Raw genomic sequence first — 27,963 nt, 5'->3', positions numbered from 1 at the left:
AAGCAATATTTTTGTCATTACTCTCCAAAGTTAAAGTAATTCACAAATAGTAATTAATTTTTTCAGCACTAAAATTACATAGTATATATTTAAGGAATCAATAGTGCTCTTCAATCTTTGTCAGCATATCCCAGAAGAAATTAAAATACAGTAATATTGTTCCCACTTAGGGTAACAGAAAAGTGTATTTTAACTGCTGAGGCCAAATGCAACAGTAAAAAGGAGGAAAGTACTGGCAAGGATGGAATTTCTGAAGAAAAAGAAAACTGAACAGTGAGAGAGCAAAGAAGTATTACAAAAATGCAAATTCTGAACTGATGTGAAAACATAACCATACCTCTAAAACCTGTGATAGACCTCAGAATATCACAAAATTCCCAGGAGAGGATACCATAAAGTTAGCTGTGGACACAACTCTCAAGTCCCAATTTACATTTTAAGGAAGCCTGGAAGCAATTCGAACTTACATTTTGTAAAAGATTAAAGTATACCATGGGCATTGCAATTTCAAAAATTTTGGAACTATCTGCTGACATACTGTCAAAAACCTAAACAATTCCTTTGTGTTAACCAAAGAAGTGTAGTAAAATAACAACTGATCTTTTAAAATTACTGAACCCTGATGAAATTCTCTTAAGAAAAATAAAAAATATAATAACGAGGGATGTCTTTCAAACTTACTTCTCATATTAACATCTATAGGATTTACACTTGCAGCGTGCACTTTGATAATGACTTCATTTGGATAGTGTATGATAGGCATCATCATGTTCTGAGTAAATCGAAGCACTTCATTCTTCCCATATTTATCTATCACCCAAGCGGGCATGACCGTGCTCCTCGGAGAGGTAGTACTAATCTTTCTAACTGAAAGCTTTTGTATAACTTGGCTTCTCCAGAAGCAAACCGTAATACATGCCTGTCTTCTAAGTACACAAGTCTTCAGAAATTCCATCGTGAACATGTGGTTGAGTTGCGTTGCCCAATTAAAATGCACTGAGATTGGATTAACCTGTCACCCCTGAAATAGGCCAAACACACGGTGTCCGATTTCAAAACGGAGGATTCAAAAAATGAAGTTAGCCTAATGGAGCAAACGAAGGAAGAAGAATGTGGAATTAGATGGCTCTTCGCATATAATATGCTCCAATTAACGTTCCAGTCAGTATTCTGTCCATTCTCTTCCCCGCTCAACCCCCTCCCCTTAAAAACAGACCAAAATCAAAACCCTTAGAACTCTGCCCCGTCTCGGGAGCACTCGGCGGGACCGACGGACTCCGCTCGCGCACCCGACGCCACAGGGAAACAGACGCTTCCAAAACCCCACCGCGACCCCAGCCCGGAGTCTCCTTTCCACTCGTTCTCCGCCGCCGCCGCCGCCGCGGGACGTGCCTTGCGGCGCCAACCAATCGTGTGCAAAGATCATTTCCTCGGGCTGCAATCCGACCAATGGGAGTACTCGGTGTTGAAAGGTCCAGTGACGAGCAAAGATGGCTGCGCCCATGTACTACCCTTAGCAGTTGTTGACCTTTGTTTTTCCTCCCTGTCACCTGGCCCCTGTGGTGGCAGGCTGGACACGAAGACTATGCTGGGCCGGACCCTCGGAGAAGTGAGTGGAATTGGCTGCTGAGGGCCCAGGGAAGTCGGCCAGATTCGTGGAGTCCGTGGGCATGGAGTCCCCGGGCCTGGCCACGCATCTCGGTCAGCCCCGCCGCCTCCTTCCCTGGAACTAGGTTGGGGATTCGTACCTGTGGGTCCTTCGGCTGTACTCTCCATATGGGTTCTGGAGTTAGGACCTTAGCAGGGGAGCTTCTATACCGCGGAGCTGTGGGGTGGAAGTGAACTCGGGCTTCTCAACTAGACGTTTGCTGAGGCTGGGGCGCTGCCAGAAGAGGGGGATTGCGCTGGTCCCCCTCAGTGTCTCTTCTGCCCCCGACCACTCAGTTCTAAGGAGCTCCACAACTCTGTCCCTTGCAAAAGCCAAACTAATGACCCCCCCCCTTTCTCCCCCTCCCTTAATATATCATTCTCTAGGCTTTAACTACCACTAAAATACCAATGATTCCTTTATCCTTGTCCCTGTTTCCCGGACGTCCTTTTGTAACTCTAGGCTGTATTTGTGGGTGTCTTCTGGACATCTCTAACAAATGTCCCCATAAGCACCTCAAACCCAATGTAACCAAAGTCGACTTCCTTGTAACAGGACCCCCTGTTACCTCTCAACCTCCATCTTTAGAAAAAAACCCAAAACCTGGTTTCTGAATTCTTAATAGTCTCTTATTAATGGGACAACTTTATCCTCCTTGCCTTTAGATTCTTCATCTGTAATATCCAGTAAGTCACTAACCGCGCTTAATTCTGTCTTGAAATTATGTGTGCAATCTGTTTTCTTGCTTTATCCCTACTGTTAGGGTTTTAATTCAGGTCTCTGCTTCCTGCTCTAGCTCTCGGCCTTTGTAACTGTCTGCAGGCCCTCTGCTGTAAGACTTACCTCTCGCCCTTGTTAAAACTCAGCAGTTCTCCACGGAGGCAGATCTGTATGGTAAGGCCCAGAGTATACGGTTTAACAAAGGCTCCAGGTGATTCTGCTGATACATAGAGGTTGAGGACCTACCATGCCTTCTGTCTTCACCAGGAATGTCTTTTCTTCCCACCTGGCAGCCTTTTAGAAAACTAAATTATGAGAACTTCTTTTTAAGTCCGCAGGCTTTAAATAATAAATAGGTCTTCCCCCAAATAATTACTGTTTTACTATTTTAATTGCATCTGGACTTTCCTGTTTGTCCTTTAAAAAGAAAAATTGTTTTAAAATGAAATATAATTGAAAACGCATGGCCTTTTCTTTTTCTGTTCTTTTCCCATTCAGCTCCACCTTTTATGTGCCAACCCTTCCTCCTGTTGTTGAGGGAAGCATCGTGCGAAACAACTTTTACGTCAAGGGGATAAAAATAATTTAGCGGAACTGACCCAGGGGCAGACAGGAGGATGGTTGCCTTGGCTTGATTGCTTTCACTTAATCACTCCTTTAACAATTATTTATTGATATTGTGTACAAAACATTATTTGGTGGTGATTTTCCCAACCCAAAACACATCTTTTGCCCACTCTATATTCTCTCCACATCATTGAATCATTGCCCCAAGTTCTACCAATTAGAGATGAATTTAGTACCCATTCTATTTTAAATATGTAAAGATGCCTGGAAAGGCTTAATGATCTATTCATCCATTGTTGTAAAATATAATAGTTCAATCAAATTTCTTTCCATCACACCCTAGTTGAGATAATCAATTGAAGAAAGGGAAAATTTGCTGAGGAGGAAATTAAGGGAAGGGCTCGAAACTGGAGTTTTGAGGCAATTTGGGGGACCTAATTGGAGGCTTAGGGCAACAGAAGAGCCCTGGGAGGAAGCACACAAAAAAGAGCTACAGTGCCAAATAGGAAGTAAAACTATTAGTAAATTATACCCAGGTAAAATTTAGGAAGGGAGAGGAGTCTTACTTTTACCTTCCTTTTATGTGGCATGACCCCATTGTTTCTAGGAGCCAGACACCAGACTAATATTCTAAAGTTTAATTCTTTATAATAATAAAAGTATAATATGCTAATTAGACCGGATGTCCTTCTGGACAACCTTCTGGAAGAGGCCAGGGCTTTGAGGGAAGCCTGGGTCCTGGGTGCCAGAGCGAAGCCAGTGCCAGCAACGGGGGAAGGAAGGCCTACTCTTGTACAAATTTCCTGCATCCAATAGGAGTACAGGAGGGGAGTTACTGGGGTCTCTGCTTAGAATCAGTCTCACAAGGCTGAAATCAAAGTGTCAGCCAGGGCTGTGGTTTCATCTTAAGTTGTAGGGTCCTCATTTGTTGTTGGCAGAATCTGTTTCCTTGGGGTTTTAGAACTGAGGTCCCCATTTTCTTGCTAACCTTGTAGGTAGTAGAGTAAATGAGCTTAAGGGACAGGAGATGTGGGAAAATTAGAATTGATATTTATACAGATACTAGTGTCCTGGTGCACACATTCGTGCACATTGAAAGGAAATAAATTAGAAGAAATATTTAATGTTGCTATTTGCCCTTTCTCTATAATAGAAGTGTTAACCAAATTCACAATCGACAATGACAGATGGAAACACACGCATGCGATTGGCGCCAGTGAGAGCTTTATATGTATCGCACATGCGCGAGTCAACTTAGCCTTTTATAGATATAGAATAAACTTGCTTAATTAGACCTGCTTTCTGATTTAGCTAAACTTTTTCCAGCCCAGTGAAGCACCCCAACTTCTCTTTCAAGTAATTGTCAGCAACACAGCAGTAAATATCAACATGATGCAGATTATTATTATGGATCAGACAGGGGAAAAAAAGGGTAAAATATTTAACAGTAGCAGTGTTTGACTATATTCTGTACAGTGAGAAAACCTGAAGTCATTTTCAAGTTCCACCATTTCTTCTTTTCAGTTGGGTCAAGTTTCTAAACTTTCTAAATCTCCATTTTCTGGCTAATGAAAACAAAATAGGATTCTACTGAGTTTTCTATCTCCGTACTCCAGAACTTCTGTGAGGATCAAATGAGATGAGGCACATGAAAACACTTCACAAACATTTGGTTAAGTTGTAAAATGTTTGCACCTGGCTATAAAGCAAATTGGGTTCCTGGGCTGAAGAAACTCCAAGGAGGCTAGTTGCTAGGGAGAGGAAGCCAGGTGTTGCTATGTGACGTCATTACCCCGCGCCCACAGCGACTGTTTCTGGGCCGGGCTGGACTGTGGGCCACATTTTGCATCATGGGGTCTTGTCAGTGTTGGCTGCGATTTGGTGGGGTGTCGCTCCAGGGTGGTGGCAGGGCCTGTGTCCCACTTGGGGGAAGCCGAGTGTTGGTTTGTTGGCGCCAGGTCAGTGGTGCTGTTTATTTTTAAACGGCCATTGAGCATCATGGCAGCTCCTGTGTTGAGCGTCTGCCCCCTGGTGGTCAGTGTGCATCATAGCTACCAGTTGGACGGACAGACACTTGGCCTTTTATATATAGAGAGATTGGTAATGATGTATGTAGTCATGTAGTCTGGGCTATGACCATGTGAGTTGGTCACGGGTAAGATGGAGGAAAGTTTGTGTAAAGTGAGGCCGGGTGTCAGTGTACATAACTTGAAGTTCGACTTCAACAGAAATAGGAACAGGAGCCGTAGTAAACAAGATTACGGTGAGCTAACTGCTCAAATCTTCAATGAATGAAAAGAAGTAGTAGGGAGACTTGGTGTAGGGAGACTTAGAGGGTAATATAATCCCCTCCAAGGCTTGTTCTTCAGATGAGCTGGGTTTTGAAAGAAGAGGGAAGAGGAAGGCAGGAGACCTAGGAGGAAGCCTGCCCACATATTCTTTTCTCCTCCCCTGGACTCTGGTACATGGTAGAAGGAGCTAAAACAGCCACCCCTTGAGAAAGCTGCAGGAGAAGCAATGGCCTCGGAAAAGCCTAGTTTCCATTAGAGGAAAGAAGTGCCAGGGAGAGAGAATTTGTTTTTGATGTTGTTTTGTTTTGTTTTAATATGTTTTTATTGATCTTTGAGAGAGAGGAAGGGAGACAGAGAGAAAGATAAAAACCTCCATGAGAGAGAAACATCTATGTTGATTGGCTGCCTCCTGCACGCCCCCTCCTGGGGATTGAGCCCACAACCCAGACATATGCCCTGACCAGGAATCAAACCAGAGGCCTCTTGGTGCATGGGTTGATGCTCAACCACTGAGCCACACTGGCCGGGCGAGAATTTGTTTTTTTTTACAAAAAGTTTTATATTTGATTTCATCCTATATTCAAATATGACAGCTTTAGTTTTGTCCCAGGAGAACTGTACTATTTATATCTCATATTCCTTATGCTCAATCCATTCTAATTCATTAGCATCTTTGTTTTAATTTCTCTTCTCCAATTCCCTTACTGATTTTCTCAAATCTGGATTTCCTAAAAATGGTCCTAACGAACATCAGCACTATTTAAAGTACATGCTCCTGGGCAATCTGATTTCTCACAACTGTAACTCCTTATTACCTCTTATTCTTATACCAGTTGACAAGTCAGAAAGCCGTTTGAGGATAGTGGGCATTAGAGGACTTGAGACAAAGAAGGAGAGAAAGTGGCAGACATAATTTTCCTATTACAACTTTGCCACGGGATAGGCCTGCCCATATAGCTATCTGTCTCTCTAGCTTTGGGTGTTTACTAGTTCTGACTCTCTTCTACCTAGCCTAACACTTTATTCTTTCTTCTCACTCCATATTTAGAATTTTAGAACACACTGCTATCATTTTATTTCTCTTTGGCTCCTTTCTTGTAAGTTTACATTGCATACAAACAATTGAATAGAAATATCTCTTCTTGTTACCAGGTTACCTCCTTTAAGTCAAGCCCAGCTCCCCTCTCCATCCCTGAGCCACTCCCCAGACTCTCCATGGCAGTTCTTTCCTCCTCTTGTCCATCAGCATTAGGTCCTCTCAGAGGCTATCCCACAGCTTTTCTCATTTAAAACCCTCAACCTTAAGAATACTACTGCTTTGGCCCTAACTGGTTTGGCTCAGTGGATAGAGCGTTGGCAGGCGGACTCAAGGGTCCCAGGTTCAATTCCGGGCAAGGGCATGTACCTTGGTTGCGGGCACATCCTCAGGAGGGGATGTGCAGGAGGCAGCTGATCGATGTTTCTCTCTCATCGATGTTTCAAACTCTCTATCCCTCTTCCTTCTTCTCTGTAAGAAAATCAATAAAATATATTTTAAAAAAAAAAAGAATACTACTGCTTTGATGACTTATTCAACAGCTAAGAGCAGATCATTTGCAGATTTTCCTCCAAATGCAAACTCCTATTGCTTGATGTACTTAGGACACGTGAAAATACATTCAACTTAGAGGACAAACTAAGCTTCCACTAGCGCAGAGAGAAATGCTGAACATATGTTAAAAAATTACTTCTACCCTTTACTATTTGTGTGTGTTTGGACAAATCACTTAACCTCTGTGACCTTCAGTTTCTTCATCTCTAAAATGATGTTAATAATACTTAACTTCTGTAGTTGTTTTAAGGATTAAATTCAGTAATAATGCACATAAAGCCAACAATAATGCCTGGCTCTTGGTAAATACTCAATAAATATTCTTCCCCACGCCCACTCCTCCCCCCTTATCTCTGAGCTCCCATCTGTCTTTTCATATTATCTCCAAAGATTTGGTATTGTCTTCAACTTCTTGTTACTTATTTTACCTGGTAAGTATGTAGTTATTCTATAGGAAGTATTAAATAATTATCACTTCACCTGAGGCTTCACTTACTATCAATATGCAGATTCTGGTAACTTGTAGTACAGTTTATTTTAATGCTTTCTTTACCAGTTTTCCTGATGCAGTGAGGACCAGATTTCAGGAAAGTTTGTTTGCTTTTGAAACCATATTTTCTAAGCACTTCTTTTAATGACTAGTTGTTTTTGTTTGAATTCTCCAAAGATCTATTTAGTAAAGATAATTTATTTAGAGCCATAAAGTCCTGTATTGACTTGTCTATTTCATTTTTCTTTCTCTATGGACTGCCTGTGTTGCAGCTAAGCTACTCCCTGTACACAATCTATCCTAACCCATGCTTCACCCATGCTGGACCTCTACTTCTCATGGGCAGGATGGTTTACCTAAACCAGTGGTTGGCAAACTCATTAGTCAACAGAGCCAAATATCAACAGTTCAACGATTGAAATTCCTTTTGAGAGCCAAATTTTTTAAACTTAAACTATATAGGTAGGTACATTGTTTTAACTTAATTAGGGTACTCCTAAGCTGGCCTTTGCTAAAAACTCAAGGGGCCAAATAGCTGCATGTGGCTCGCGAGCCGCAGTTTGCCGACCACTGACCTAAACCATCGCTCTTGTTTGTTCAAGCTTGGCTTAGAAACAGTTACTTAGCTAGGCCTATGAATGTGGTGTCCTCCAAACCATCTTCAAGCTGGTCAAGGTGTTACCCTGGTTCACTACACTAAGTGTAGAGTTAATAGGTTCTCTTGGTATGGAATCCAAGTCTTACTTCAAAATTTATACTTAACCACTCCACTTGCCTACATCAGTGTAATATTTGAAACTTCTGCAGACTCACCAAAGGGTTTTTGAACTGTATATATTATAGGTTTCTGCCGCACTGAAACAAGGCCAAATTACTCCAACTGAGCTCTGTCAAAAATGTCTCTCCCTGATCAAGAAGACCAAGTTTCTAAATGCTTACATTACTGTATCAGAAGAAGTGGCCTTAAAGCAAGCTGAAGAATCAGAGGAAAGATATAAGAAAGGTAAATTACTTTTGAATTATACTCAGTTGTTATATCCTTAGAGAAAGCGTTTTAATTGGATGTAGCAGTCTCCATTTGGCAAGTCTCCAAATGGGAACATAAAGCATCCCCTTATTTAAAGAACTTGCCATGCAGTATAGTAAAAAATGAGGCAATTGGATATGTGATGCTTTTTACTATCCAACTGCAATAATTTCTAACCTGAATTTAATTTCTGAAGAAGTATCTTTACCAAATCTAATAGTTATTAACTAGTATTAATGTGTCATTATATCTTGAATTAGATACTTCTGTTCTTTTGGCTTTTTAACACAGGTCACTCACTTGGGGATTTAGATGGAATTCCTGTTGCAGTAAAAGACAACTTTAGCACAACTGGCATTGAGACAACATGTGCATCAAACATGTTGAAAGGTAAAGTTTAACTAATCACAGCATTTATTAAAAATAAGAATTTTTCAGTTTAAATTAAAGAAAAGATAGTAAAGCACCAAGATATTCTCACACTAATTATATCTGCAAAGAAGATACTTAGGATGGAGTATTACATTTTTTCTATTTGCCCTTTCAGAATGCAAAATTATTCTTTAGAGGTAGACCTGCTTAGTGGATGAATGTAATTTAGGAAGTTTTAGCAATCCTATTTAGGAAGACTCAGTAACTGATCACCACAAACACACTAAGCAACCTCTAACTCCCACTCTGTGATAACATGGGAATAGTATGAAGTGGCTGTCATTACCCATCTCTTAAGGATGGTGTGAGGATTCATTGGCCACTACTGTCCCGTTATTTTTTATTTCTTGACTCCTGTACCTCTTATATCACTACTAGAGGCCCAGTGCACGAAATTCGTGTGCGGGAGGTGGTGGGGGGAGGGTCCCTCAGCCCGGCCTGCACCCTCTTGCAATCTGGGACCCCTTGAGGGATGTTGGACTGCTGGTTTAGGCCTGATCCCTGTGGGACAGCTGGCTCCTAACCGCTGGCCTGCCTGCCTGCCTCATCACCCCTAACCATTTGCCTGCCTGCCTGATCGCCCCTAACCCCTCTGCCTGATCGGCCCTAACCACTCGCCTGCCTGATCGCCCCTAACTGCTCGCCTCCCTGCCTGATCGCCCTTAACCGCCTCTGCCTCAGCCCCCGCTGCCATGGCTTCGTCTGGAAGGTCATTTGGCTGTCCGGCCTAATTAGCATTTTACGCTTTTATTATTATAGATATTTATTTGAGTATTATAATGTTTAGTTTTATTCTTTACAGTTTAGTAAGTCAAAAAGGAATCACGTTTATCAAGATGCTTGGATCATAGAAAGAACAGGAAATGGAAAAAGGTTATTCAGAGTACTATATAACTAAAAGTAATATTCTGAGGTATGTGCCTAGGTTCCTCTGATAGGTAGACTGTTGTTAATTGTTTTTGAATATACACTCCATGGAGAGAATTTTAATTAACAATAAAAATCTATTTCTGACTGGAAATGGATAAAAATCACTGTGAAATAGCATTATCTGAGAAGAAAAAGTCAAGTACAATGATCAAAAATATGATTTGTGATTAGTGTCAAATGAATTAGGTACACCTTTGTTATTCAGTATTTTGCAGTACTGTTAAAGTCAGTGTTTTTATGTTATAAAAATAGTGAATATAAACTGTCTTTGGAAAACATAGCATTTAGCAATAGAAAAAATTAACTTTTGGAAGAAAGTACAACCTACTAGTCAAATTAAGAATAATTAACACATGTCAATACAAATTGCTTAATTGCAGTTTAAAATCTTGTTTCTTTAATATGTTTTATATGTTCACTGTTGTTGGTTTTTTCCTGTAATAAAAATTACTGAATTTTTTTCAGGTTATGTACCACCTTATAATGCCACAGTAGTTCAGAAGCTGTTGGATCAGGGAGCTCTACTAATGGGAAAAACAAACTTAGATGAGTTTGCTATGGGGTAAGTAAAATTGAAATTCTCTTCTCTTGTATTTCTTCCATCTCTCTTTAATTTCATTATGTAGTTCCCTAAAAGTATTGAGGTGATTTTTTTGAGGATTCTAATGCCAGTTTCTCATTCCCTCTGTGAGATTATGCTCTACTGTCTAATACATATATAGTAATATTTCAGTTTTAGTTTGCATTTCCCTGATGACTAATAATGTTAAACATTATGTAGTTTGCCACCCATATATCTTCTTTGTTGAAGAATCTATTCAAATCTTTTGCCTCCCACCCCCTTTTTTTTTTTAAGTTGGGTTGTTTATCTTACTGAGTTGTAAGAGTTCTTTCATACAGTCTGGATTCAAACCCATTATTATACTGGTGATTTGCAAATATTTTCTCCAATCTCTGGCTTGTCTTTTCATTGTTTTGGCATTTAGTAAATACATATTGAATAGATTAATCCATGGGAGTAAATTCAAACATAGGTTATTAGGACATTGCCTTGAATAGCTGATCAAAATGAATATCAATGAGGGTGAAGTGAACATCATGTACCTCCGGATGTGATTCCCTAAGAGGAACACACCATCATCTATGCAATTTCCTATCCTAAAGTAATAATAAAGGAACAAAAGACAAATCTGAAATTAGAAACATTCTATTAAGTGTCAATAACTAAAAAGCATAGGAAGGCTGTGAAAATGTTCTAGATTAAAGTAAGTTAAAGAACATAAAACCTAAAACTTATAGAAGAAAATGTAGGAGAAAATCTTTATGACCTTGAGTTAGACAAAAATTTCTTAGGACACATAAAGTACAATTTGTTAAATAAAAAATTGATGGTTTGGACTTCATTAAAATTAGTAACTTCTGTTCTTTGAAATATACTGTTTAAAAATGAAAAAAAAACACAAAACACAAAAAACTATAGACTGAAAGAAAATACTTGCATTACATATGTCTGAGAAAGAGCATGCATCCAGTATATATAGACCCTTTCCAACTCACTAAGAAAACAATTCAGTTTTTCTTTTAATGGGTAAAAGAGGTAAGCAGACATTTCATTAAAGAAGATACACAGTTGGCAAATAAACACATAAAAATGCATCACGTTAAGGAAATGCAAATAAAAAACACAATGAGATACTTATACCTATTAGAATGGCTTTAAAAATGAGAATATCAAGTGCTGACCAGGATAAAGAACTATTGGATTTTTCATACATTGCTGGTAGGGAATTCAAAATGGTGTTACCATTTTATTTATTTTTTTTAAATATATTTTATTGATTTTTTACAGGGAGGAAGGGAGAGGGATAGAGAGTGAGAAACATCGATGAGAGAGAAACATCGATCAGCTGCCTCTTGCACACCCCCTACTAGGGATGTGCCCACAACCAAGGTACATGCCCTTGACCAGAATCAAACCTGGGACCCTTTATTCCGCAGGCTGACACTCTGTCCACTGAGCCAAACCGGTTAGGGCAGCGTCACCATTTTAGAAAATAGTTTGGCAGTGTCTTATAAAGTTAAACACACTTACCATATGACCCAACAATCTCGGTCAAGAGGTGAAGACTTATGTTTACATAAAAGCACTGTCAGTGGCCTTTCAGTACAATATTTATTGTGACTTTTTTCAAATTGCCAAAAACTGGAAATAACTCAATGTTCATTGGCTAGTGAATGATGAAAAAAGTAAAAAAAAAGAGGCTTAAGAGACAATGATAACTAACTTTAGTACCTGCCTCTAGATCTGCTTCTGTACTGGAAGGGGGTAAAATGCTATAAAGGACATTATTGGATCAGCTAGCAAAATTGGATTATATACATTAAATTAGATAAAAGCATATTAATGTTAAATTTACTGATATTTATAACTGTACTATCCTATATAATAAAGAGCTAATATGCTAATTAGACCAAACAGCAGAACGACCCTCCGGACGACCTTCCAGACGAAGCCAGGGCCACGAGGGCCGAGCCCCTTGCACGAATTTCGTGCATTGGGCCTCTAGTGACTATATAAGAGAATACCCTAATCTTAGGAAATAACATACCAAGTACATACTAAAGTATTTAGGACTAAAGAGCCATGGCAATATAATTTACTCTTAAATGGTTCAGAAAAAAAAGTGTATGGACACACATACACAGAGCATGCAAATGATAAAATAAATAAGGTCAGATGTTAACAGTAGGTGAATCTGGGTAAAGGGTGTAAAGTGCTTTTCATGCTATTTTTATTTTTATAATTTTTCTGTATGATTGAAATTGTTTCAAAATTTAAAAAATAAGTTATTAGTATTCTACTTACAATGCTTTTCTTAAAACTTCTGATTAAAAGAGGGATTCCTTTAAAAGACTTTGCGTTAACTGTTTGAATGTTTGTGTCACTATAACCGGAAGACCTTAATTTACAAGGGAAATCATCTTAAACTGAATTAGATGATCAACTGGGATATAAATCTTCATTTCTTAGTAGACTAGGTTTCTCTACTTTCTATCACAAATGCTCTTTCCATCCTCCACTCCTCAACTATCTAATTGAATAAAGCTGCATCTAAGCAGGCTTCCTATCTTTTCCAATTCAGTTTACTACAGTGGATTATACAGTGTCAGAAGCAAATAATAATCAGAAGATGAAATTGTCACATAAAATGAAAGTTTTATTAGCTATCTTGCTTCACTTCTTCATCTCAGATCTGGTAGCACAGATGGTGTATTTGGACCAGTTAAAAACCCTTGGAGTTATTCAAAACAGTACCAAGAAAAGAGGAAGCAGAAACCCCATGGTGAGAACGAGGATACAAATTGGCTTATAACTGGAGGAAGCTCTGGAGGGAGTGCAGCCGCCGTATCAGCGTTCACATGCTTTGCGTAAGATGTTTTTCCTATCTGTACTTTAAAACCCAACCTGGTACAAATAGTTATAAACTATAGGCAAAATCCAACAATAGGCAAGTTCATACTTCGGTATTTCTAAATACGCACACACACACACACACACACACACACACCCTATCTAATAAGAGTAATATGCAAATTAACCATTACTTCACTACACCAACAAGCCACACCCACCAGCCAATCAGGAGAGAGTATGCAAATTAATCCAACCAAGATGGCTAGGGCCACAGAGTGAGCAGGAAACTTGGGTTTCCCCGGCAATGGAGGAAGCCAAGCTTTCCGCATACCCTGTCGGGCCCAGGCCTCCACTCAAGGCTACAAAGTTTCAATTATAGAAGATAAATAAATCCCAACAAAAATGGCTGCGGCCACGGAGCAAGCAGGAGGCTTGGCTCTGCTCAGGGCTACAAAGTTTCAATTATAGAAGATAAATAAATCCCAGATCCCAGGTCCTGGCCTCTGCTTGGGTCACTGGTGGGCGTGGCCGGCCTGCAAACCACCACAGGCCCCTCACCCAGGCCACCCCACACCCCAAGGGAACCCCCACCCTGATCTGGGACACCCTTCAGGGCAAACCAGCTGGCCCCCACCCGTGCACCAGGCCTCTATCCTATCTAATAAAAGAGTAATATGCAGATTGACCATCACTCCAACACACAAGATGGCTGTCCCCATGTGGTCAGAGATCCTTTCCCCATGTGGACACAAGATGGCCAGCAAGGGAGGGCAGTTGGGAGGGACCAGGCCTGCAAGGGAGGGCAGTTGGGGACAATCAGGCCAGCAGGGGAGGGCAGTTGGGAGAGACCAGGCCTGCAAGGGAGGGCAGTTGGGGGCAATCAAGCCTGCAGGGGAGGGCAGTTAGGGGTGACCAGGCCGGCAGAGGAGGGAAGTTGGGGGCGACCAGGCCTGCAGGGAAGGGCAGTTGGGGGGGACCCAGGCCTGCAGGGGAGAGCAGTTGGGGGGAACCAGGCCTGCAAGGGAGGGCAGTTGGGGGGAACCAGGCCTGCAGGGGAGGGCAGTTAGGGGTGACCAGGCTGGCAGGAGAGCAGTTAGGCATCAATCAGGCTGGCAGGGGAGTGGTTAGGGGGTGATCAGGCTGGCAGGCAGAAGCGGTTAGGGGCAATCAGGAAGGCAGGCAGGCGAGCAGTTGGGAGCCAGCAGTCCTGGATTGTGAGAGGGATGTCCGACTGCCCGTTTAGGCCCGATCCTATCGGTAGGATTGGGCCTAAACGGGCAGTCGGACATCCCTCAAGGGGTCTCATATTGGAGAGGGTGCAGGCTGGGCTGAGGGACACCCCCGCCCCATGCACAAATTTCGTGCACCAGGCCTCTAGTATATTTTTGTATATACATATATATTTATGTATATGTATATGTGTATGTATATATGTATATTATGATTTCAGAGAGGAAGGGAGAGGAAGAAAGATAGAAACATCAGTGTTGAGAATCATTGATCGGTTGTCTCCTGCGCCGCCTACTGGGATCAAGCTCTCAGCCCGGGCATGTGTCCTGACCAGGAATCAAACTGTGACCTCCTGGTTCATAGGTTGACCATCAACCATTGAACCATACCAATTGGGCAATACCTCAGTATTTTTATTTCTTTTTAGTGAGCTATTTGTGTCCAGTGGTATATCAAAATTATATCTTATTAATACACTTAACTATACAGTACACTTATGTGTATTTATACATTTAACTTTAAGATAACATTTAGCCGTGGCCGGCATTGGTCAGTGGTTAGAGCGTTAGTGTGTGTACCGGAGGATCTCAGATTCAATTCCTGGTCAAGGGCATGTACCTGGGTTTCAGGTTTGACCCCCACCACCAGCTGAGACACATGTAGGAAGCAATTGATGTGTCTCTGCCACATCGATGTTTCTCTCTCTTCTCTCTCTCACCCTCTTCCCTCTTCCTTCCACTCTCCCCTCAGATGAGGATTAAAAAATAATATACACTAATAAAAGAGAAATATGCAAATTGACCGTACCTTCGTGACGCCCACCAGCCAATCAGGAGTGAGTATGCAAATTAACCCAACAAAGATGGAAGGGTAATTTGCATACGCAGGTGCCGAGTGGCCGGGGGTGGGGTGGGACGCTTGCTTTGTCGCCATGGCGATGACGCAGGCATTCCACACTGCCCCAGCAGCTCTGGGCCTCTGGGCAGCATGGGAAGGTGGAAAGGCGGCTCCGGGCCGGAGCGAAGGTGGTGCCGGCAGCCAGGGGAAGGAAGGCCCATTCTTGCACGAATCTTTGTGCATCGGGCCTCTAGTAATAATATAACATTTAAAGTCTTCCTATATAGTATCTGGTTCTCTTAAAAACATGATTTTATGGATCTAGCAAAATAAACCAGTTAGCATAAATGGACTTCATTAAATTTGATTTTTTAAATAATTTATTTGGGTGTCTGGTTACTAATTGTACAGATATTTAGGTACTAACATACAATGGCTTTAGCTGAGTGCTGCTGAGCTAAATTAGCTATGGTTTATCCTTCGCCTAATTCTGACTTTTGTCCCCCCAAAAAGGAAAGAAAAAAAATGCTCCTAATATATATCAATAGAATATTTAAAATAGTGTTTTTATCAATCAGCAACTAAAAATATATATTAGTAAGTAAAGGTTTTTTAAGTTTGTAGGGAGCTGATTTGTTAAACTGTCATACTTTGTATTTGGGAAGCATCAATCATGCTTTATCTCTCAAGTCCCATTTGTAAAGCATTTCCTAACCATCTAAGGAAGAGTAAATAAATATTGCTGTTATTATAGTTCTCTTTCCTTAATTATCCACTGAGACTAAGCTCTTTCAGGGACATTGCAAGCAATAAATTATTTATATTTTTAGAGCTATGAGGATTTATTAGACTCTACAGATTTTTTTTTTTAGTTTCCCTGGAATCTTGTCAACAAGTAAAACCATTTCATTTTATCCCTGTGAAATTTCATAGCACTGCATTAATATTAATGAGAGTTCTGATAAGTTAGGGCTGCCAGATTAGGTGCTCTTTCCTATCCTCATCACCCCATTCAGTGTTCATCTTTCTGAATGAGCTTGGAGAAGATGGCATTTTGACACATAATTCCTATGGAAATGCAAGTTTTACTTTACATAGCTGTCAGTGAATCCTAATAAGAAAATGTATCGTTTTAGAAATTGTGAAAGCAACCGTCTGATTTTGTGACTCAAATGGACTTGGTAAGAAAGGCAGTCTAATTTGCATTTTCTGTAGAACACAAGGGCCATGTGACTGGTAGGAGCCTTGTTTAGTCCAAAGCCGGGTGTAGTCAAGAGAAGCACAGACCCAAACTAACTCCAGATTGAATGGGTCCCAAACTGTCAAGTGTTCTGCTTTATCCCCCCTACCTTTTGATTCATTCTTTCTATAATAGTTGTAAAAATAAGAAAATTCTTGGAATACTATGCCCTATGAAAAAGATTGAGCTAGAGCACCGGTGACATGGAAAGACATGTATAGTATGTATAGTATGATCTTAGTTTTATTAAAAGTAATAATTATATATGTATATATGTATGTTAGTTGCATGGAAGTGTCTGAATGTATATTAAAATTGATAACTAGATTTTTATCAGGGTAGTAATTATATGAGAAATTTTACTTTATATACATCATACAGTAGGGCATTTTAATTTTTCCATTAGCCATGTACACTTTTCTAATTAGAAAAACTATTTTTCTGAAACAGTTTTTTTTAATGTTTTTAATTTTTAATTTTAAAATATACATAACATAAAATTTACCATTTTAATAACCATTTTTAAATGTGTAGTTCAGTAGTGTTAAATACATTCACATTGTTGTGCAACCAATCTCCAGAACTTTTTTCATTTGCAAAACTGAAACTTTGTACCCATTATACAACAGCTCACCATTTGCCTGTCCCCCAGCCTCTGGCAACCACTCTTCTCCTTTCTGTCTCTGTGAATTTGACTACTCTAGGTATCTCATATAAGTGAAATTATGCAGTTTTTGTGATGGCTTATTTTACCTAGTATTATGTCCTCAAAGTTAGTTTTTGTGGGAGTTTTTGTTGTTTAATAAGAAAAGCATATACTCTATGGGTAACTGGGCAAAACAATGAACAGACACTTCATAGTTGGGTAATACAAATACAAATAAATGTGAAAAATTATTTTAAAATCCACATTTACAAAACTTTTTGGTTATCACTTTAACCATATTTTAAGAACTGTTAGTATTCAGTGGAACAATGGAACATTAAACACAATTTGATTCACTGCAATTGAGAATATAAATTGGTATAACCTTTCTAATGAGTAATTTGACTGTATATATTAAGAACTTACAATAACAGGCAGACTCTTTGGCCCATTAACTCTATTTCTTAGAAGCTAACTTAAAAAATAATCAAACATATGGGCAAAGGTTTATGTTTAAAGGTGTTTATTACAAAGTAATTTATTATGCAATTGTTATTCTAGTTGGCAACAACATAATGTTTAAATAAATTAAAATACATTTCTACCCATGATTCTAAATGGGGTAGTAGAAGGGCTGTATCTGAATTTCAGGGAAGGGTATATTCAGTTGTTAAAAGCATACTGTAAAATAGCCATTAAAGGAAGGTATAAGATTTGTATATAGATCGATAAGAGAATGTACTTTAAAATATTGGGACTTGCCAACTGAGATGATAGAGTATTATACATATTTTAAATTTTCAGTAATTTTAATGATCTAATAAAAGGCTCATGATTAGCAAAAAAGAGATGGAAACTTATGATTACAGAATAACCTGAAGTATGAAAGAGAAATGCATTTTTAAAAAGACTTGAATATGCTGAATATTAACAGTGTTTGCCTCAGGATGGTGGGATATTTTACCTCTTCCCCTTTTCTATACTTCAATAATTCTCTGAGAAAAGCATGTTTTACTTTTATATAATCAATGGGAAATACAGTTTTAAAATATACATTTTAAAAGGTAGATTCCAAATGTAATTAGAGATATGTCATTCTTCTAAAGAGAATTCCATTTAAATTCCAGGGCTTTAGGATCAGATACGGGAGGATCAACCAGAAATCCAGCTGCCCACTGTGGAGTTGTTGGTTTAAAACCAAGCTATGGCTTAGTTTCCCGTCACGGTCTCATTCCCCTGGTGAATTCAATGGATGTGCCAGGAATCTTAACCAGATGTGTGGATGATGCAGCAACTCTGTTGGGTATTTATATGATTCCATGTAGTTTGAAAATGTTACAATTTCACTGTAAAACAATGATGTCTGTCACTCCCAAGTATTTTTCTTTACAGGTGTACTGGCTGGGCATGACTACAAAGATTCAACCACAGTACAAGATCCTGTTAAATCGTTTAAACTTCCCAGTTTGACAGATGTAAGCAAACTATGTATAGGAATTCCCAAGGTAATTCTTCCCTTTCATTACTCTACAGAAATACTGTCATGTCACATACAAAGCACAGATTTGGGAAATAGATTGGTTAGGTTTGAATCCTTGCTCTTCCACTTTTATTAGCTACTAGAGGCCCGATGCATGAAAATTCGTGCAGGTGTAGGCCTTCTTTCCCCGGCTGCTGGCACTGGCTTTCCTCTGGCACCCGGGACCCAGGCTTCCCCCCTCAGGCCGCCAGCAAGCACCCGGGGACCCGGACTGCTTCCCTCCTCTGGCCGCCCGCAGGCACCCAGGACACCAGCTTGCTTCCCTTCTCCAGCCACCTGCACACACCCTGGACCCGGGCTGGCTTCCCTCAGGCTGCCCGCAGGCACCCGGGACCCGGGCTGGTTTCCCTCCAGCCGTGGCTTCGTCAGGAAAGACATCTGGAATGATGTCTGGAAAACGTCCGGTCCAATTAGCATATAACCCTTTTATTATTATAGATGTGTAACCTGAGCACACATGGCTTAATCTCTCTAAGCTCAATTTCCCTATCTGTAAAATGGGGATAATAACAGTATTGATTTCAGAGAATAGTGAGGTTTGAATTAGATAATCATCATAGGGATGTAATACAGAGCATGGCGACTATCTATAATAATAAAATGGATAATTTTTTGTTGTGGGAGACTGTACTATGCATTGTAAGATGTTTAGCAGCATCGCTGCCTCTACTCCTGGAGGTAGTGCCCCCACCATACCACAATCCCACAACCAAAAATGTTGCAGATGCTACCAATGTCCCCGGTTGACAGGAAGAAGATAAACTTGCCCCCAGTTGAGACCACTGCTACAGGGAAATTCAGCTTTCTTTAAAGTCTTCAATTAAGGTCATAGCTGTGCCTTCTTTTCAGGGCTTAGAGAAAGCACAAGTTGTAGAAACAGACGTAGTTTAGTATCCTAGATCCTCTACTTTACCTGCTATGTAATATTAGTAAAGTTATTTAACTTCTCTAGTCTCTATATTTTTATTAATAAATTGAAAAATAATACCTACATCATGGGATTATTAAAAGCATTAAAGTAGAAAACATTTGAAAAGCATCTAACAGGGTACCTGATATATAATAAACATTTAACAGTTATAAGGTCTCAACCAATCACCAATCTTTAGCATTGTTAAAGAGCTCACTCATATCTAGTACTGTGCTTGTGCCATGAACACTCTTAAATTAGGTCAATCTTTCTGGCTACCTACGAGCAATTTAATCAAATTTTCTAATGTATTGCCAAAGGTCCTGGAGTACAAATTTTTATAAATCATCAATATAGATGTTCTAATTTCCGTTTTTTAACTTTTTCCAATAAGGAATATCTTGTACCAGAATTATCAAGTGAAGTACAATCTCTTTGGTCCAAAGCTGCTAAGCTCTTTGAGTCTGAGGGGGCCAAAGTAATTGAAGTGTCCCTGCCCCACACCAGTTATTCAATCGTCTGCTACCATGTATTGTGTACATCAGAAGTGGCATCGAATATGGCAAGATTTGATGGGCTAGAGTATGGTAAGATGGTTATGTTTTTGGATTTTTAAGGTAGTTGCCTCAACATTTGAAAGGTTCACTTATTAGTGGCAATGTATGTATATTGCCCAAGATTGTGTTGATGAGTGAGAAAAGCAAATCAGTGAATCCTTTGTCATTTTAGCATTATACTTACACTATTTATCATTAATATATCTGTGTGTTCAATTCACTTTTCTGGACTGAATACCTTGAAGAGATAGTATCTCATCTTTTTCAGTTCATCTAATGTAATGCTTAGCACGTGGTAGATGCTCAGTAAACATTTCAATGAACGAACAAATGAACAAATGAGGAAGTGAACAAATAGTGTCTCCCTCTTGGTTATTTTCTTCTGTTTCCTTGATTGCTGACTGGCTCCTCATTCACAAGGCAAATAAAGAAGGGAAACCATGAAGGGCAATCTGCAATTTTTGTATTGGTCACAAATGTAAATTTAGGTCTGTTTCTCAGCCAAAACTTCCTTCTTAAGTAATGTCTATCTCTTTTTGGTTTTCAGGTCACAGGTGTGACATTAATGTGTCTACTGAAGCCATGTATGCTGCAACCAGACGAGAAGGCTTCAATGATGTGGTGAGAGGAAGAATTCTCTCAGGAAACTTTTTCTTATTAAAAGAGTAAGATAATTAGTTTAGGAATTTTCCCCATTCTTAAAAACTCAACAGTAAAGTAGTAACAGGCCTTATATATGCTAAAGAAGCAAAATCTTTATGATTTTAATTAGAAATCAATTAAAGGCTTATTTATGGTACTTTAGGTTCCTGTTATTCAGAAACAAACAAAAATGGGAAATTTTAATTAAATGATTAGTAAAAACTAAGTAGGAAGCCCTGAGGGATTTTGGCCTCATTAAATGTCCCCTGACTATTATTGCCACACTGGCATATGGCTGTTAGAGCCTTAAGTAGGAAGTTACTTTGGTGTCTCTTGAGAAAAATTTAGTGAATCAACTTAGTTTTTCCTTCCACTATGCACCTGTTTGCTCCAAGAAAGAATTCTAAATTGCTATGACTCCTACCAAGATTGTCTTCAATATTAGTTTATTGACCATCTTGTGAAGTCATTATTCTAAATGAAATAAGAAAAAGACAAATACGATATGATCTCACTAACATGTGGAATCTTTAAGATAGATAGATAGATAGATAGATAGATAGATAGATAGATAGATAGATTAGATAGGAAAAAGCCAAACTCATAGAAACAGAGTAGAATTGTGATTGCCAGGGGTTGGGGCTGGGGGAAATGGGGAGATGTTGGCCAAAGGGTGCAAACTTCCAGTGATAAGATGAGTAAGTTCTGGGGATCTAAAGTCCATCATATTTACCATAGTTGACAGTCCTATATTATATACTTGAAAGTTGCTAAGGGAGTAGATCTTGAATGTTCTCACCACACTCAAGGGATCCCTTGAGCTCTGAGTGCTACTTATTCCTATCCAATACTCTGCTCTGGCAAATTGTGGCTGTCTGCCTCTCCAAACTTTCCGTCTTCCTCTTTGACAGAGAGCCCTGTTTCCCCACTCTTAAGCTCTCTTTAGGTTCCGCCTCTCTGGGCTCAGGCCTGAAAACTGCCTCCAGGCATTACTCTAGGGCAGTGGTCGGCAAACTGCGGCTTGAGAGCCGCAGTTTGCCACTCTGTTGACTAATGAGTTTGCCGACTACTGACCTAGACTCTCAATTCCAATAATTACAGGCTGTTGTTGTTCCTTGTGATTAAGCCCCTATCCCAGTGGTCGGCAAACTCATTAGTCAACAGAGCGGCAAACCGTGGCTCACGAGCCGCAGTTTGCCGACCACTGCCTAGGGAAATCAAAGAGCTTTTCACATACTTGCTTTTCTTCTCTCAGAGCTCCCTCTTCTGAATGCCTGTTGTCTAAGGTCTGAAAATGGTAGTTTCCTTTTGTCTTGTTTTCTGGTTGTTTAATATGGCATCATGGATGGAAGCATCATTGATGGGAGCAGAAGTTCTGCTTTTGAACCATATTAAAGGAGGAAGAAATTTCAGAGAACAGAAGTATCTGTTCTTTTACAAAATTCAAGTTTGGGAATGCTGTTAATACATTATTTAAGCCATCAACTGTTGTTGTATAAGTTACAGGTGATGTCTGCATTCTTCTCTTTTTTTAAATATATATTTTATTGATTATTTTTTACAGAGAGGAAGGGAGAGGGATAGAGAGTTAGAAACATCGATGAGAGAGAAACATCTATCAGCTGCCTCCTGCACACCCCCCACTGGGAATGTGCCCGCAACCAAGGTACATACCTGGGACCCTTTAGTCCGCAGGCCGACGCTCTATCCACTGAGCCAAACCAGTTAGGGCTGCATTCTTCTTTATAGATCCTGTGGTCAAATGATAGTAAGGACATCTGATAGTTCTAGAGCATTCTTTGAGGGTAAAAAAGATATTTACGTTTTTATCTCATTGTATTTGGTTTGCAGTAAGATCGGAGTTGGGATATCCATTTTTACAGGTGAGGAAACTGAAGTTAGAATAGTTAGTACTTTTGCCAGCCTTCATTAGTTTCAGGAGGATTTAAAGAGCATTTTCTTTTTCCCTTTCTCTGCATGATTGACTTATAACTCCTATGTCTGGCTAATTCCTTAATCTTTTCAGTAAAGTAAGCATCTTTCCTTGAATTGCACATTTCCATTCTGGGCTGTGCCTATCCACAAAATACAAAATTGCAAGCATAGCATACTTCCCCCAGTTTTTGTTTGCAGAACCTTTTTCTAATGTCTAATTCTGATGGGATGTTAGAATTTTGCAAAACTTTAGTGTCCTTCTAATAATTAGTTATCATTATACTATAGATGAATTAAGACATTATAATAGAAAGAGGATTAAACTGAGCCTCCAGGAACCCAGTTCTAGACTTTCCTCTACCACTGCCAATCTCTGTAACCTCTGCAAAGTCATTTAATAACTATACTTGATTTTCCTCACCTGAAAATGAATGTTCTGGTTTAATGGTTCCCTAGAAGTATTAATGTTTTATGATTATATATGCAGAATTGCATCTAGTAGTGAATTCTGAATGATTAAACTATAGGCCTACCAAATTTTCTAATGACATCACAGTTGAACAAAATTCATTTTTATGTTTTGTAGGAGTCATAACTCATAAAGGCCAAGATCCAGTGATTCTTTAACAAGCCTCACGTATGAGAATTGTTCAAAGAAATAACAAAAAGCCCTTAAAATATCACCTATTTTTTTCCACAGAAACTATGAGAATTACTTCATCAAAGCACAGAAAGTGAGACGACTCATTGCTAATGATTTTGTGAATGTTTTTAACTCTGGAGTGGATGTCTTGCTAACTCCCACCACCTTGAGTGAGGCAGTACCATATGTGGAGTTCATCAAAGAAGACAACAGAACGCGAAGTGCCCAGGGTGATATTTTTACACAGGCTGTAAATATGGCAGGTGAGGGTTCAGGTTTTCTTTACATTTTTAAGTAGGCACCCTGGTCTTCACTTAGGTTCTAGCTGGATCGTTCCCTAAAGGCAATTGCTTGTCCTTCTGGAATGCTTAGAAAAGTGCGTGCGTGCGTGTGTGTGTGTGTGTGTGTGTGTGTGTGTGTGTGTGTGTGGTGCGTGGGCATAGGTACACACATCCTCAGATTCACCACACATACACATGTTCAGAATCAGTTCACTTAGCGCATATTTTTAAACTTTTAAACATTTTTCAGACCTATAAAAAAGTTGAAAAGTCGCATAATGAACACCGCTATGACCTTTGCCTGGGCTCACCCTTGTTAACATTTTGCCTCGTTTACTTTCTCCTTCCTCTCTTCCTCTCTTTCCCTCTCTCTCTGTCTCTCCCTCTTTCTCCACACACACACAGAGACACACTTTTCTAAGATTCAACATCATGACACTTCATCTTTATCATGAGTCTTCTAAGAATAAAGACATTCTCCTATATAACCACAATTCCATTATCTTACCTAAGAAAACTAACATAGATACTGTACAATAACTTGCCAAATGTAGTCCATAGTTAAGTGTTGCATTTTAAATTTATATAATTAAATTTTCTAAATTAATAAAGTTGAATTATCAATTGTACCAAAAATGTCTTTTATAAGTTGTTTTTTCCTGATATATAATTCATTTATGGTATCTTTTTTAAATCCCTCAGCTCTCTGTTTTTCAGAACCACATCAGGCTGCATTATAATTTTTATAGCAATTATCAAACATAGCATAGAACACTCAAGAGGAGATGGAAAGTCTACTGTACTTGCCTGTACTTTTGCTTACTGTGTTTATTTCTCCCTGATCTGTCAAGATTTTTTTGTTTTATCACATCCTTTCTGTTTAGAGTAATTCCGTTAGCCATTTTTTTAGGGTAGGTCTGATGGCAACTAATTCTCTTCGCTTTTTTCCAAAGATTATTTTTGCTATATATAGGATTCTGTTTTGACAGTTTTTTTCTTTAGCACTTAAAAAAATGTTGTGCTACTTTCTTCTGGCCTGCTTACTTCTGATAAAAAATCCCCTAACATTTTTCTTTTAAGTGGCATTGTCTTTTGAAGAATCTAGTTCACTTGTCCTGAAGGATGTCCCCTCCATAATCTGAATTGTCAGATTGCTTCCTTGAGATTGGAATGAGTTCAACATTTTTGACAGAAATACTACATATTCTTGATGTCAGGAAACAGTTAACATTAGTTTGCTCTGCTTTTGGAAACTAAGTTGAACCCTTAGTTAAGGAAGTAACTGCAGATGTTTTCCTTGTAGAGTTACATTTTTCCTTTTATCACTTGTAAGCATTTGGTGAAGTGATACTTTGAGACCATGTGAATATTCTAATCCCCAATAAACTTGAACTCAGTTTTAGCATTTATTCATGCTGCCTGCCTGAGTTAATACCTAGAGAATTACAAAATGCTGACCTTTCTAATTATAGCATTCCATCTCTGTATATTAGTTAGCAGTCTTCTCTAAAGAGCAGCTTTCTTCTTTTAAGTCAATGTAATATAAGCAATTACTATCATTACTGTTTTTGCTGCTCATATTGCCCCAGAATTAGTCAACAGGAGCCCCTTCAAATTGAATCTATCCTTTAGACCTGTCCCCAGTAATTTTTGAAAACTTCCTTTTTTTATGATATAACAAGATGTCCCAAGATTTTATACTTTCTCTGCTCCAAACCTGGAAAAACTACCCTGAGCTACTATATCTCATCTAACAAATTGGGAAAATTTACAGGCTCAACAATATAGTCTACTAGAGGCCCGGTGCACGAAATTTGTGCATGGGGCAGTGGGGGCAAGGGGTTGTCCCTCAGCCCAGCTTGCACCCTCTCCAATCTGGGACCCCTTGAGGGATGTCCAACAGCCCGTTTAGGCCTGATCCCACTGGGACATCCCTCTCACAATCCAGGACTGCTGGCTCCCAACTCTCCTCCCCTGCTGGCCTGGTTCCCCCCAACTGCCCTCCCCTGCAGGCCTGGGTCCACCCCCAAACTGTCCTCCCCTGCAGGCCTGGTGCCCCCCCAACTGCCCTCCCCTGCTGGACTGGTCTCCCCCAACTGCCCTCCTCTGCTGGCCCAGTCACCCCTAACTGCCCTCTCTGCTGGCCTGATCGCCCACAACTGCCCTCTCCTGCAGGCCTGGGTCCCCCCCAACTGCCCTCCCTTGCCCGCCTGGTCACCCCTAACTTCCCACTGCTGCCCTCCCCTGCAGGCCATCTTGTGGTGGCCATCTTGTGTGACGGTCAGTTTGCATATTACTCTTTTATTAGATAGGATAAGCAAAGCTACAGGAAAAAATCCCTCATCTTGCTAATGGGAGTTCAGAATGGTACAGCTTTTTTGGAGGGGAATTTGGCATTATCTAATTACATATTTATTTATCCTTTGGTGAAGCAATCCTCTTTGTTGAGAAACTTTCAAGAATACCAGAAAACATGTACACAGTAATTTACTAGGCTATAGCGTGAAATAGCTAAGCACAGAAAACAACCTACATGCCGAACTGTAGAAGAATGGTTGAATAAATTATGGTAAACCCACATAATGGAATAGATGCAGCTATGAGAAGGAATGGAGATGTTCCAATAACAGTGATTTTCAACATTTATCATTAAGTGAATGAAGAAAAGTACAAAAGCATGTTTATCATTTACTTTTTGTTATTTTTTAAGCCTTATCATGGTCCTACTAGCACTGGAAAGTGAAAGGGTCTCTGCTTCTTAGGATGGAGAATTAATCAATTAATGGGTTTCTTTCTTTTACTCAGGGTTGCCAGCAGTGAGTGTCCCTATGGCCCTCTCCAACCAAGGGTTGCCAATAGGACTACAGTTTATTGGACGTGCGTTTTGTGACAAGCAGCTTCTTACAGTTGCCAAATGGTTTGAAAAACAAGTACAGTTTCCTGTTATTCAATTTCAAGAAATAATGGGTGATTGTTCATCAGTCTTTGAAAATGACTTAGCTTCTGTTTCTCTAAAACAGTAGTGACAAGTATATCATGCAAACTGAAAAACTTAAAGATTTTATATTCTAGAAAAGTCAAATGATCTTGCTAAGCTCTTGCGGTTTGGTTCATTGTCAACATAATCATTCCTTGGAACCACTAAAATTCTTGTGATATAGTTAATTATATGTAATCTGCCAGCATTTATTAAGCATCTGCTAAGTGCAGAGTACAGGATTTCTACTGTAACACAAGACACATGTTCCTGAAAAATGATGCATTTTGAAAAAAATGTCCATTAAAAATAACAGCTTATTTACTTTATTAGATGTATTAATGTTGAATAACTTCGTTGTACACCGAAACTAATATAATATTGTATATTAACTACATCTTAAATAAAAAAAGAAAAAGTTTCCAGTAAAAATAAGTTTAATAATAAACCTGTCAAAACTTATGCATCTTTGTAACCAAAATATTAACAAAAACAATAATTGAGGCCTCCATAGATCATCTGGACAACCAAGCAGACAGGCAACTCAACAAGCAATGGAGGCTGCCTCAGAAGATGTTGCAAAATATACAAAAATCAATAAAATGGGAATATTTGCCTTTGCTGAGCAAAGCAGATGTAAGAGGAGCTCTGATCACAGGAGGAAGTGCAACCTGCTGGGGCCCAGAGTCATGCAAGACTGGGAGTGTGCTTCTCCCTGTAGGCACCTGGGCTTCTCTAAAAATAGACCTGCACCGAATGAGAACTTACTTCCATGCTAAAGGGTAAAATTTTACTTCTGCTATTCCAGAGCCCCATGCCAAGAAACCAGAACAACTCCATGTTACACTGAGCTCTTTCTCCTATTAACTGATCACACATGAACTCATTAATGTCCCAAAAACATCAGTTGTAACTTTACAGACCATATTGGACTTAAAACTGGTAGATTGTGAAACCTGGTTTTAGTGAGAAAGTTTCAATATACAGCAGTCTCCCCTTTCCTGGGGAGAATATGCTCCAACACTCCCACCTATGCCTGAAACCTACATAAACTATTTTTTTTTTCCTATACATACATACCTATGATAAAGTTTAATTTATAAATTAGGCACAATAACTGAAAATAAAATAGAACAATTATAACAATCTTATCTAATAAAGAGGGAATATGCTAATTGACTGCTCCTCCCTCAAAGATGGTGGTGCCCAGTCCCTTCAGCCCCACTCAGTCCCCCAGTCCTCTCAGCCTCACTCAGTCCCCTCAGCCCCTCTCAGTCCCCCAATTCCCTCAGGACCCCGACCGCCCAGGGCTGGCCCAAGGCACAGGTAACTAGGGCTGCCCGAGGTTTGCAGTGGCAGCAGCAAAGGTGTGATGGGGCATCGCCTTCCCCTGATTGCCTGGTTGCCATCCCAC

General features: G+C 39.6%; 2 protein-coding genes across 9 annotated transcripts in view; one reads left to right on the top strand and one right to left on the bottom strand.

Annotated features, from left to right (window-relative positions):
* RTN4IP1 (reticulon 4 interacting protein 1) overlaps positions 1-1,933 on the bottom strand; it is a 46,345-nt gene extending 44,412 nt beyond the window's left edge. Inside the window, exons 1-2 of one of the 5 annotated variants that reach the window (XM_080664272.1) lie at positions 1,217-1,390; positions 920-1,084 (exon numbers count right to left, since the gene is read on the bottom strand). Coding sequence is in view for 4 of the 5 variants with exons in the window: in XM_080664270.1 (XP_080520396.1) it covers positions 682-964 (283 nt within the window). In the remaining variant the exon portion in view is untranslated. Of the gene's footprint in view, positions 1-681; positions 1,395-1,748 lie in introns of those variants that run through there. The other 4 variants (XM_080664270.1, XM_080664269.1, XM_080664271.1 and 1 more) reach the window with 4 other exon arrangements.
* On the top strand, positions 1,361-27,010 carry QRSL1 (glutaminyl-tRNA amidotransferase subunit QRSL1). Of its 4 annotated transcripts, none has more exons than XM_080664264.1 (11): positions 1,361-1,609; positions 8,151-8,310; positions 8,626-8,724; positions 10,162-10,258; positions 12,949-13,125; positions 18,192-18,367; positions 18,457-18,569; positions 19,909-20,101; positions 20,619-20,736; positions 23,349-23,554; positions 26,378-27,010. In XM_080664264.1, exons 1-11 carry the CDS (start codon positions 1,586-1,588, stop codon positions 26,593-26,595), a joined length of 1,581 nt encoding a protein of 526 aa, XP_080520390.1. In that variant the 5' UTR covers positions 1,361-1,585; the 3' UTR covers positions 26,596-27,010. The 4 variants fall into 4 exon arrangements, with proteins under 4 accessions (XP_080520390.1, XP_080520391.1, XP_080520392.1 ...); XM_080664266.1 differs by having other exon boundaries at positions 1,462-1,701; XM_080664267.1 differs by having other exon boundaries at positions 1,510-1,733.
* Positions 27,011-27,963: the final 953 nt, after the last annotated feature.

The sequence above is a fragment of the Plecotus auritus genome, assembly GCF_963455305.1.
Source record: "Plecotus auritus genome assembly, chromosome: 4".
Classification (NCBI taxonomy): domain Eukaryota; kingdom Metazoa; phylum Chordata; class Mammalia; order Chiroptera; family Vespertilionidae; genus Plecotus; species Plecotus auritus.
Note: the sequence above shows the minus strand (reverse complement) of the source record. Positions and strands in the feature narration are given on the sequence as shown.